Source organism: Dinoponera quadriceps, unplaced genomic scaffold (assembly GCF_001313825.1).
Source record: "Dinoponera quadriceps isolate SergipeBrazil2010 unplaced genomic scaffold, ASM131382v1 scaffold6016, whole genome shotgun sequence".
NCBI classification, from domain to species: Eukaryota; Metazoa; Arthropoda; class Insecta; order Hymenoptera; family Formicidae; genus Dinoponera; species Dinoponera quadriceps.
The window spans coordinates 119,671-132,372 of NW_014559916.1; the positions used below are offsets into that span (position 1 = coordinate 119,671).

Below are 12,702 nucleotides of genomic sequence, written 5' to 3' on the forward strand. Positions count from 1 at the left end.
TCCGAACAAATGCTTCGAAATCCCAATTTGGATCGAAATTGGATGAAGAGGATTCAAGTTGAGATCGAAACGTTCGTTTGGAATATATTTGTGATTTAAAATCTCGCCTTAATAACACCTACAGTGTGTCTCTTACTTGCCCTTTTTGTTGATTGATCATGTGTGTTAATTTAGTAAAGAAAAACTGCTCGCGACGTGTCCTCGTGATATTTTTTCCTTCGCATACTTCGTTTCCTATTTTAACCTAAAGCCTGACATTAAGCACTATATATCTCTCACTTTACATATTCTCGTCAACTTCGACAAAGGTTACATCATCTAATCCGTCGTGTGTACGTGTACAGGGTATCCCAGAATCATCGAGTTTAACTACAGTCTCCTCGGCCAATTTGAAGACGGTTCAATTAAAATGTCAAGGAAGGCTACTGCTCATTCTTTCGATTTCCGATATTGTTCACCCCGTAATTAAGTTTTCAACCAAAATTCGCTTTTCTCATATCGTATCCTTTCAATGTTCAATTTCACCGTACACCCGGTTCTAAATTAAAATTTTGAATGAAAAAGATACTTCGAACCAATGAAACGACCATCATCGTGTCTCCTACTGTTTCCCTCGAAGTTCAATTCGTCGAAGTTTAGCTCCTCCTCGCTTCCAATTATGAAAACCGCGAAAACCATAGATTCTCCTTAAGAAAGATCGGTCCTAAACGAGTCGAGGAGAATACTTAACGAACAGTGGCTAGTCAATTTCCATTGTCGAAGCCGATGAAAATTTATCCGCGGGAAGGATGCTACCAACGTATGCTGCGAGCGAAAGATGCTACAATAAACTCAATGCATAGCCCTGTGCGAAAAACAGCGAGCAATATCGCGAAAGAACGACGAACCTTCACCAAAAAGATCCGTTTGAACTTTCACGAGACGAGCCGCTCGCGATGATATTTCAATGAATCCGAGCCAAGATGACATCCCGTGGTCCGCCGTGTGTACATGTGTATACACACAACGGTACGATCCCGTCGTGACACGCTCGTTTCTTGACGCGAAGTCACACTGAAGACGGAAGACGTCCCTCGAGGAGAGGAACAGCTGGGAAGTCGGGATATGGCGATCCGCGACGACCCGGAGCGAGGATGAAGCGGGTAAAAGCGGGCGAGCGAAAAACGTCTTACTCGCTCGCGGGAAGAGGCGCGTTCAATCGAGAGAGCCGATCGACCGTGTTCGGTTTGATGTCTTCCCTGTCACGGCATGTGAGCGCAACGTCGCGAGGCGACAGCCGGGGCACAATCGGAACAGCGGGGGGTGTCACCCTTCTCGCTCACTTCGCGATCTTTCTTCCGTGCACGTTAATTATTAAACCGCCCACGCGACGCGTGGTGTGTGTCGCGGCGACGATCCGCGCTCTCTCGATGAAATCAATTACCGTACGATCTCTGTGCGCGCGACAGAGACGTCAAGGCGGGAAGAGACAAGCTGAGAGAGAGAGAGGGAGAGAAACGCACGTTCTCGTGGACGATCTCCGCTTACGACGCCTTCGTGTCCGAGAGGCCACTGACAGAACTCGCGATCTCCCGTCCCATGAGCGCCTCACCCTCTCTCCTCGTTATACGCGAGGGAAACGCGCAATGTGCAAGCGGGAGAGAGTGAGAGGCTCTATCGACCCGTGACAGGGCCGGTCGAGAAATGGGAACCTCGATGACTCCGGAAAATCGACGTCCCGTTTGACGGATAAGTTACGACGGCCGATCCGTGAAAGAAACAAGCTCGAGTATGACGGAGAAAACGATATATAATGAATTGTCGTCCGAGAAATAACAAATTATTGCTGTTCGACGCGTTTTACGCAAAATAATACTCGTTCTCCGGCAAATCGTGTGCAGAAATGAGTATGTCATCGGTTTCGTAATTGTTTTTTTTTATATTGCTATATTTTGATTAAAATGAATCAACATTATTAAATATATATGTATATATATATATAATACATTAACTTACATGGATCCTATAATTCTCGTGTAATGTTACAATACATTCTCTCTCTCTCTCTCTCTAACATTCATGTTGGTTTCCGCAATAGGGATAATTCTTAAAATATTTTTTCAAGCACACACACGCGGCCGTGTGTTCACCTACGCGACCGGACAACAGTCGTACTTTACACCCATATACAAATATTTCATACAAGCTTATCTTTATTAAATACAATCGCGTTTTTATCGCCTACTTTATCATAAATGTATATATGCGCGAGTGTGCGCGCGTGTACTTGCTTATTATGTGAGTGGATTATTATGCACATTATATAAGTACTGAAACGTACAAATGGACCGTGGCAGTCAGTCTCAGACGTGCCACTAAACTTTACTCGCAAGTTAGAGCTCGCATCAATGATTATCACAATCGAAATGGCTCAATTTCTCAAGATGTCAATTTCTCGCGTTTCCTCCGCGTGTATTTCCATTATACTACTACTTTCTGGATACTGGAAAATAATTAAAATCGGAGAGGAACGTCACTAAGAATGTGTGTGTTACTCAGGCTGAATATTCTGCGATCTGTACAGTCAGCAGTCTTTCTTAGCGCTACGTGTGTCGGGCACAGTGTAGAGTATGTGTGTAGATTTAACTCTGCCAGACTATGATCCCGATCAGAATCGACAATATAACAGCCGCGATCAATACGATGACGCATTTCTTCTTACGCAACTTGGTTTGATAGATACTCGCTTGCCTCACTTGAGATGCACCTTCGTTAACAGACACTTCGGTTCTCTCCACTGAAGCTTCTATAGAATCGATCACTTCACCTTGATCGTACACCAGAGCTCCGAGATCTTTAAAGATCTGATTGATGTCGCTAATGTTACTCTGCAAAAGTAGCAAATCATAACGTTATTTTGCACCTGCACAGAACACGAATATACAGCAAAAATCATTACCTCCAACTGTCTGATGCTAGCTTCCTGTTCTTCCAACATACGCAAATTCAATTGCTCCTGCTGTTGATGTTGCATCATCTTTGGTTGTGTATTGTCACTTGTATATGTTTTACTATCTTGCAATTCTATGAGTGTTTCTTGTTTCTTTTCTCCGAACGGAGCAATGCCCGCGCTAGCTTTGGCCTTTCTCACCATTTCTTTCTCCTTAGAGGCAGCTAGCCTTTGTACAGCCTAAATTTAATGGTTCATGTTATCACATTGTCACACTGCTGACGATAAAATATATTTGTTCTTACTTGGAAAGAATTTAATGCGCTTGTAAATTCATCCTGAAGACGTTCCCTTTGCATCTTACGCTGCCTCTGTTCTCCAGGGCTTGTAGAGCCAGAGTTATTTGCTAATATAGCCAAATCTCTTAGATGAACACTGGTGTCCTTCGCTAACTGTTGTGTGTAATGCTGTATCTGATGTCTATAAAATGATGCAATTTCATCAATTAACATCTAATATCAATGTATCATTTAGTATCAATTAACATTTTCTTACATATCTTAATTTGTAACTTACAGTTGATTTCTCAGCTCTTGAGAGTCAGTGGAACTACCCAGCTGATTGACCATTTTCTGCATAGAAGATACTGTAAAAAAATTATCGAGATAATGAAAAGTCTTATCTCTATTATATTTAATGAAAAGTCTTATCTTTATTATACTAATTCTATTAATTTAACGACTCACCATTCTGCGATACCTTCAATATCGAAGTGCCGATAGTCTGGGACAGCCTGCCAAAATCTTGCTCCCTGGCAGGGCCGCCGTTATGGTAGGATGAGAATCCACCATCCATCTTGAACTGTCTGCGATGTTAGACTAGATCATATAAATTCAATTTCTTACATAATACTGATATGAATACTTGATTAAACTGCTATTAATTGATATGTTCTTTTCAGCTACATTACTGAACAGGTGCAATAAGTTAAAACGAGACAAAATACACTTGTCTCACTCTAACTTATTGCATCAGTTCAGCGGTGTAGCTAAAAAGAATAGACCAAATATCTTTCCCTTGACATGTCAAAGTGAAATAAAAAATTCACAATCCGCTGCCTGTGTGCATGTGTGTGTGTATTTAACGGCAGATTTGTGAAGCTATGACAAATGAATTCCCCACGGGACAGATTTCGAACGGGCATGCCCATCCGGAACTAACCAATTATACGCGTACACGAATATCGGAGGTTTCTCGACATCGCTTACAGCAAGGACCGGGACAGTAATGAGATAAAAGAAATTATGCAAAATGTACCTCGAGCTGACACTTGGTCGAAAACGGCAAAGTGCACTGTTGTTTCGAAACGTTAGTCCACCTTTGGTATGCGCAGTTGTCAACAAAACTGTCAGTGGGTTGATCTCTCTCGCACAATGACTGACGATTGATGATTCACGAAATTAGCATGCAAGAGATTCCTGCTTCTCGGTATTCTGGTACCATATATATATACATATATATATATGTATATATATATATATATATATACGTGCACACGGCTCACGTCACCGCGCGCAAAGAACTCCTCCACCGAGAGATCGCAGGACAAACGCTAAAACTTCTCGCATTAATCGATAATGCCCCGCGAAATGAAACTCTCGCACGAATGTCACTGCACGTATCAACTAGATTCTGCGTCAAATGACAGAACCTGATTCTACTAACGGGCATATAAGGCAGATTCGTTCTTCATAGCTGTATGTGCACCGTACATACGCTTCTTGACACTTCTTTCTAGGGTTTCTTGCGATTATACGCCTTAAGTGAATACAGGTAGGGTTGAAAATCGCACAAGTGACCCTAGTTGGAATGTTGAAGGCATGTATGACGTCTAGGATGCGTTTCATTTAACGCTCGCAACGATCGTGAACATCATTCTATCCTTGTTTCTCTTGGATGTTAAACAAAAACAGAACGATGCTTGCGATCGTTGCATCAAGATGCGTTCGAGGAGATGCTAATTAGCGCTACACGTCATTCTATTCTTGTTGTACATGTAAAAAGCAATAAAGATAGAATGACGCGTAGCGCTAAATATCGTCTCCTTGAACGCACCACAAGTGAAACCTGCCCTTAGTGTATAACCGGTTTCGATGTGCTTTCAATACTTCTTCCGATGCATTTCAAAACGATTCGACATGTTCAAAATGTTCAGAAAGGAATAAAGCCAACGGCACGTGATGCTTGTTTTCGTATTGTTTACTGGATGGAAATACTGCGTTTTGATTGGTACGTTGTCATCCATTTTTGGAAATACACTAATCAGAATGCAGTATTTCTAACCAGTAAGTTATTTAACACGAAAACAAGCATCGTGTGCCGCTGACTTTAACCGTGTAAATGCAGTCATTGTAAATGGGGACTTAACCTGGATCTACAATAGATGTAGTAAACTTTTAAATAGTAAATTTTTAGGTAGTAAAAATTGACCAATCATAATCGACTATTTCTCTCATATTCGATTATGATTAGTCAATTATGGTTTAAAGCTTTATACTTATATCAGAGTACGAATTAGAATTGAGATTGGATTGAAATTTAACCAATCAAAGCAAAGTTCACTAAACTCAAGTTCAGTGAATATTTCTCTGATTGACCAAATTTTAATTCAACTTCAATCCTAATCCGTAGTCTGAGGCTGCTTCCCCATGCGGCGTAACTTGCGTGAAGTCCGTATCAGACTACGGATTGAAGATTGGGTTTGAATTAAAATTTGACCAATCAGTACAAAGTTTATTAAATTTCACTAAACTTAAATTCAGTTAATTTTATATCGATTTGCCTAATTTAATTTAATTTTTATCTCCAATCCGTACGCTTTACACTTATTGTAGATCCGGATTTACGGTTCTCAAGTGAGATGAAAATTATAAAAATGAGCAAATTCACTAGATGTTGACCAATGAAATTTTTAATATTCTTAGTTGCGTTCCGATATTTATTGCCAGTGTTGAAAATCTATAATATACGTAACATCAAATATAGTTTTTCAACGCTGGCAGTAAATTTTGGAACACAGCCTTTATCGCATTAAAAGGCTCCACTTAACGCTCGGACCGATTACAAGCATCGTTCTGTCTTTGTTTAACATCCAAGAGAAACAAGGATAGAATGATGCTCGCGATCGTTTAGAATGTTAAATGGAACGCATCCTAAATTGACAGTTCGTCATGGTAGAAGTGAGGGTGTTTTGCAGCCGTAGTTAACATTTTCATGTGTAAAACTAACTGTATACGGTTACTTACAGAAATACATATAAAAACTGCGTCTTTTCAAAGAAGAACTTCAAGACATAATGCTAAAGTATATTTTTCTTGTTGTGACGATCATTTTAGCGACCTGTCTGTCACAATCAGAGGTTAGAATATATTTTCATTATCTACACCTCTTAATTATATTAGATTATGTATTCTTAATAAATGGAACTTATTTCAGGCGCAGTACGATGACAAAAGATGCAAGTGCATCTGTCCAAGTCTCTCCTCCGTCATAAATACAACTCAGACTTCTATGGAACGTTTGGCGTATATCATAAATGTTCCACCGTTACAATGGTAATTAAAAATGTATTTTATAATTTTAAGCATTATAAGCTAATTGCCAAAATATCAATATATTTTTTAGCAAGTGTGAAAATGTTGTTCTGCCAAAACTTGGAGATCAAATAAAGGGCAAGGAAGAAATATTTTGTCCACGGTGTGATTGTAAATATGAAAACAGGAATACAACTATCATCAAGGTTATCTTATCATTTGCAGATTCATACTTCTACTATAAGATGATTAGAGAATACAACTTTTTTTTGTTACAGATTGTGGTGATAATAGTTATATGGGTTATATCACTATTAGTAATTTACATGCTATTCTTAATTTGTCTCGATCCATTACTCAACAAGCGGATACATAAAGCATCAGCAAATATTGGTTATCATGAACATAATAATGAAGAGGTAAAACATGAAATTTATTTCTAAAGGTGTTTTTAATATTTATATATGTTACAAGAAATTTACATTCAAGATTACATTTGAAAAAGAACAAATGGAATGTGTGTGAAATTTATATATTACAGGTTTATTTTTCTCTAGAACAGACATACAAGTTTGAACATTGAAAATTAGACAAAATTAGACCAAATGTGGCATTTAAAAAAATCAGCATATATTATTATCATTATTAATTTTTTGACAGATACATATAATTATTCAAATATTTCTACTACTTGTGATTTATATCTTACTCCATATTAGAACTTATTATATATACGGCACATGTTGTTTATATACTTTTTCTATTTACAATATCCAAAACAATAAATAATTAAGGAACCCCATAAATCATTATTACTGTCTTTACATTACAAAGGATGATTCATCCATCGCACCTGGAACATCTCACCCAATGGGAGAAAGAGGCAATGTTTTGAATCGTGTTGGACATCAACAAGATAAATGGAAACGGCAAGTCCGAGAACAGAGGCGGAATATCTACGATCGTCATACTATGTTGAATTGAATTGCGCATTTTGTTTCGAACAATGTTATCAAGTATATCTAAAATAAGACGAAACTTTAGCTGTGACCATGATTTGTTCAATGTTCTTAAGTAGACTCTACATTTATTGTACATATATATTGATAAATATGTATTTCGCGGTAATAAAATAATATTAAACGTTAGTAATATTTAGGAAACATACTTTCGTAAAATTTACCAATGCATCATGTCACGGCAAATATGTTAATATTTAACCAAATGTATATGTAGAAATTTCATAATTTACTGTTCCTAGTTTACTAAGTAATAAATTATTAAAATATGTGTTAATCTCACATGTATAATGTTACAACAAGTTCTTTTTAGCTGCAATAAGTTGCATTCAAGCCTATACTGAAAATGAAATAGATATGTGTTTAACACTTGATGAGGAAGAGAAGGAAGTTTAAAGATTTCAAAATGTTACAAAAAAGTTTGTGAAAATTTTTGTGTGAAAAGTTATATATATTATAGAGATTATTATAAAGATCATAATGTCTAACTTCTCCGCTACACCACGCTTAAAACTGATAGCGTCTACAGTGTACACCAAGGTCTGTATTTTGAACTCTCTTTTATTGATAAAAGTGCCTCTAAAAATGGCTTAAAAATCACATGATTAGCTGAAAAACCACTTTTAAAGCACTTTTATTAATAAAATAAAGTTCAGAATATGGACCTGGGTTTCGAGATAGTTTCTGAACCACTGTAATGGCTCCTGCACACAGAACGCGGCGAAAATTTGCGCGGTAGCCAATAAACTTGTAGTTTTTACGGAAAAACAGCGCATTGGTTGGCTACTGCGCGAACTTCCGCAACGCGGCAAACATTGCCGCGTTCTGTATGCCAGTCAAAATTCTAAACAAGGACAGTAATATTTCCGTCCTTATCCAACCACGTTACAAAATTCATAGTTAGTCCTAAAAATCTATGGTTTATGTAACGTATACTATAGATTTTTAGTATTAACAATGAACATCGAAACGCAGCCGAATTAAACCAATGAGAGAATTTGGCTTCTAGGAATAAATGAAAAAATAGAGTTCATTGATTTGAATACTTCTTTGATGTAGAATATCGATTACGTTTTTCAGCACTCAATGAATCATGAATCTTCTCCTCTAGTCTGAATTTGTGGAAAATATAAATTTTCCAATTTGAAAATATTTCTCATGTTTCCGCCCTAGCGAAAATGTTCGAACATGATCGAATTAAACTAATGAGAGAACTTAGCTTCTAGGAATAAATGAAAAACAAGCTCTCTGATTGGATAAGATGCGTTCTAAACTGTATACCAAAAAATGTTATATTGTTATGAACCCTAGTGTGGACTGTGTTAAAAAATTTCACTGAAAGACCGCAGCACGTCTGCGCAGTGGCATGAAGTTGTTCATTCTCATTTCCTCTCATTCTCTCTTTCCCCCTCCCTCTCTCTCTCTCTCTCTCTTTACTTATCTATCTATCTATCTATCTATCTCTTCTGCACCTTTTTCGTGTCCATCTTATATTCCATGTCGTCCTCTACATGGCCAACGGCATAACTGTTGAAAAAACCTTTCTTTAGTTTTCGCAAGAAGGTTTATTAGTATATTTTCCAGACAATATGTTTTCGCCAGAAATGGAGTCATACCAGTCGTCATCATTGAAACAAAAAAATCCCGATAAAATCGCGACCTCAAGATTGTTAAAATCATTTGGTAATTTGATGTTGCGGAACTACGAGCAAGACAAAATTTCATTTTCTGAAACAAGCCAGAATGTAAGTAACCCTGAAAACACATTTGTGAAGGATCTATTTGAAAATATTGGTTGAAAATATGTGTATATAGAAATATAGAAATATGTTATGTATGTGTATATATATATATATATGTATATGTATGTGTGTGTATACATATATACATACATACATACAATACACAGCGCTTACGATGTTCCTACATTAACTACTAGTATGTAACACAATCTATCCATGTAATCTCGAAGCGCCTTATTTTCGATTTCGAAAGAACGCGAATTTGTGCTTTTCTGGCATATAAAAGTTATTCGCATGAATATATATAAACATACATATGAAAATATGAATACCAAAAATACATCGAAACTTCTAGAACGAAGCAAAGATGAACAGCAAGCAGTACGAAGTTCCAGTGTTTACTCCTCCTTCGATACAGTTAGTCGTGGTCCCAAATGCTCCGTTAAAACCGCGAAACCGTGTTTCAAAAATACGCATGAAACCTCGGAGACTCTCCTATAGTGACCAAGACACAGTCGATAACGAGTCGGCAGACGGAAGGAAGAAGTCTCCGCAGAAGAAGTCGGATACAAAGGAAATTGTACTGAGAAACAAATTGCCTCAGTCAAGCAATAAGGAGAATCAAGATCGCGGCAAACCGCGAAATCGGGCAGAGGACAAAGAAAAAAGTGCTTCTTTCTATCCGTCAAATACAAAACAAGGACATTACAGTAAAGGTGAATTTGTACATTTACGCATTTAAATCACATCTGAACGATCGAAACAGTGAATTCGTGATCATTAAGGTGTAAAATCTTATTAAATTAATAGAATGTTAATAATGATGTTGATAATGATGTTGATCGAATCAGTATTTCATATTGCATGAAAATCAGTATTGATATAATTAACGAATAATTAGATGTTAATAATTTGTTAGATTACGTTAAAGATAATTATATTAATATGGCGATAGTTAAGAGTAATTATTCATATTAGTGAAAATAGTGGAAATAATGTGTAATTAATTCGGTGAATTACTGATTAATAAACACAGATAGATATTAGCAAATTTGATTCGATTGTTGGATCATTATGATGACGATTATTAGATCAGTATTATTATGATAAAATGAGTACTGTTAAAAAATTATTCATATATAATTATGTATAGAATATGCCTATATGTAAAAATGTGCTTCATAAATAATTACATATCTTTACATATGGACAAATGTTATACATAACGCCTTATATATAATTAAATATGACAAATATTTTAAAGGACAGTAATTAATTTGATTATGATTCATTAAGTTGAAATCTATGGCTGCGATCATACATAGATTGAGATATGTATATGTAAACTATAAGAAGTAGAGTATTATTTATTGGCTGCTTTCAGCAGAACATTTATTTTGCAACTGTTGGAAGTTTCCTGTGCTAACATTGGATTATTCCTGTAGATATAAAAGAATAATCCAATCTCAGCTTCAGAAAACTTCCAACAGTTGCAAATTGAACGTTCTGGTGAACGTGGCCATCGTTGTATGTCCATCAAACGGTGGTTCGGAAAAACATCACACGATTTTTACACGCATGTATGCGTATGCATGCACACTCACCGGGTCGCTGTATCCGCTGACGTCACAACGACCCAGCGACCCCAGCGAGCCCCGGTAGCGTGATATTAACATTGCGCGATTTACAATTGCACCGCTGTATACATATATGTAATGCACGCGCGATTTCTTCATCGGTTTCCGCTCACCGCGATTCGTCGCGACGTCTTTTTTTCCCCGGCAAATCCATTGCCATTGAAAACATCGTTATCGTTTGATTTTCCTCCAACTCGAGATCTGCACTCCTGTCCTCAATAACATATCTAGATTTATTGCTAAATCCTCGTCAATCCGCAACTAATCTAGTATTTTGCGAGATAATCTCAAATCCACCCTTAATAACAACTATCGTTCCATTTCACGCGGTCCCGCGGATTTTGGGAATTAAAAATTCCAGCTCTCGAGCGTAATTTCCAGGCGGAGGTACATGAAGTACACGATGATAATCCAGTGGCGAAAGAACCACACCCGTTTGCAAAGGGGAACGGCCAGACGAGGTGGAAAGGTCCACTCCTCTCGGCCATCTTCCTCTCCTTTTTTACCATCGACCCTGTCTACGGCGCTCCCATGTTTGTTAACCACTCGCACCCCGCAGGGTCGGTACGATCTTGAAACACTATAATTGACCCTACCCATTAAACCCACTCGAAACCAGTGTAACTTCCATAAAGGGCCATTTTCGCGTTCTTAGTGTGTAAAAATTATTCGCATAAATATCATATACTAGTCTGTTCTATTTTTTCAGATATATCTTCTGTCCACTATTTTTATTTTTTTTATCTCTCTCTCTCTCTCTCTTTCTCTTTATTTTTTTTTTTTTACAGGACAGATCATCAATTTCGGGTCATTCATCCCGAAATGTAAGCCTTCATCAACATTAAAGATGTCGCTTATATTCAATGTATCCAAGAAGACCAGTATATCTTCACAAATTACAGCGGAAACGACTTACATTCCAATTAGACCGAGCAAAGAAACAATCTTTCCACTTGATTCCTTTCCGTGTGAAAAGCAAATTCAACATTTTTCTGAACTATTTCTTCAAAACTGATGGCGGTTCATTAAAAAAAAAAATATATATATATATACATATATGTCCGATCATTTCACCTTTCCATTTTCGCCAGTGACGTAATTCACGAGAGTGTTTAGGATCCCGTAACACATCGTGGGGCGAGGAATTATCATTATTATACAGAGTGGCTGATATATCTGTCTATCAAAAACTTTGATAGACATTAAATATCATAAAATATCATTGTTCGTAATTGATTTCGTTATCAATCACTAACAGCTAATCAGTTTTGGAGCAAACGGTTCGTAACATTGTATATGTGCCACCTTCTAGTACGTATATTTTAATATTAATTGTTTCTTAAGGTACATTGATAGAAAATTATAGTTAATTTTGATACCAAATATATTCTTTAATCTTAACTAAAATAGTGAGAAGAACCACTTTTCTGGTAAATGTTACTCTAGTATCAGCGATAATAACCTTACACGTATGTTGTTATAAAGTGTGTTTAGTGCCGAAATTATAATTTTCTCTCAGTGTAGTTGGTCCATGACAATATTGTGAAGCCGGCTCCACACGATGTGACAAATGTAGGCAAACGTTGGTAATTATATTAATCACGTATGTTGGGCGAATATATGTATAATATAATATAACATAAATAATATATGTGCGATTTGCCATATCGCGTAAAGTCGGCTGCAGAAAAATAATGATTATAATATAACACGAAGAAGCTCGACAAATCTGTGCTAAATGTTTATAAACATGATTTATGATATACAGCTTTGACACTATAG

The 12,702-nt window shown here is 36.9% G+C and overlaps 4 protein-coding genes across 10 annotated transcripts in view; 2 read left to right on the forward strand and 2 right to left on the reverse strand.

Annotated features, from left to right (window-relative positions):
* Positions 1–1,536, reverse strand: part of LOC106750553 (multiple C2 and transmembrane domain-containing protein 1) — a 28,571-nt gene extending 27,035 nt beyond the window's left edge. For 3 of the 5 annotated variants that reach the window (XM_014630981.1, XM_014630978.1, XM_014630983.1), the window contains exon 1: positions 1,424–1,536. The gene's annotated coding sequence lies outside the window, so the exon portion shown is untranslated. Of the gene's footprint in view, positions 1–1,172 lie in introns of all 5 variants that reach the window. The other 2 variants (XM_014630979.1, XM_014630980.1) reach the window with 2 other exon arrangements.
* Positions 1,537–1,961: 425 nt separating this feature from the next.
* LOC106750539 (syntaxin-7) lies at positions 1,962–4,725 on the reverse strand. Of its 2 annotated transcripts, XM_014630946.1 has the most exons (7): positions 4,655–4,693; positions 4,247–4,422; positions 3,676–3,807; positions 3,506–3,575; positions 3,235–3,409; positions 2,939–3,169; positions 2,622–2,867 (listed from the first exon to the last, which is right to left on the reverse strand). In XM_014630946.1, exons 3-7 carry the CDS (start codon positions 3,782–3,784, stop codon positions 2,622–2,624), a joined length of 831 nt encoding a protein of 276 aa, XP_014486432.1. In that variant the 5' UTR covers positions 3,785–3,807; positions 4,247–4,422; positions 4,655–4,693. The 2 variants fall into 2 exon arrangements, with proteins under 2 accessions (XP_014486434.1, XP_014486432.1); XM_014630948.1 differs by having other exon boundaries at positions 1,962–2,867; positions 4,247–4,725.
* Positions 4,726–6,039: 1,314 nt separating this feature from the next.
* Positions 6,040–7,676, forward strand: LOC106750566 (uncharacterized protein CG1161). The gene is made up of 5 exons (XM_014631008.1): positions 6,040–6,347; positions 6,425–6,543; positions 6,614–6,728; positions 6,801–6,941; positions 7,357–7,676. The coding sequence occupies exons 1-5, from the start codon at positions 6,285–6,287 to the stop codon at positions 7,504–7,506; spliced, it is 588 nt and encodes a 195-aa protein (XP_014486494.1). The 5' UTR covers positions 6,040–6,284; the 3' UTR covers positions 7,507–7,676.
* Positions 7,677–8,985: 1,309 nt separating this feature from the next.
* LOC106750565 lies at positions 8,986–11,972 on the forward strand. Of its 2 annotated transcripts, none has more exons than XM_014631006.1 (3): positions 8,986–9,286; positions 9,639–9,999; positions 11,709–11,972. In XM_014631006.1, exons 1-3 carry the CDS (start codon positions 9,131–9,133, stop codon positions 11,933–11,935), a joined length of 744 nt encoding a protein of 247 aa, XP_014486492.1. In that variant the 5' UTR covers positions 8,986–9,130; the 3' UTR covers positions 11,936–11,972. The 2 variants fall into 2 exon arrangements, with proteins under 2 accessions (XP_014486492.1, XP_014486493.1); XM_014631007.1 differs by having other exon boundaries at positions 8,987–9,286; positions 11,714–11,972.
* Positions 11,973–12,702: the final 730 nt, after the last annotated feature.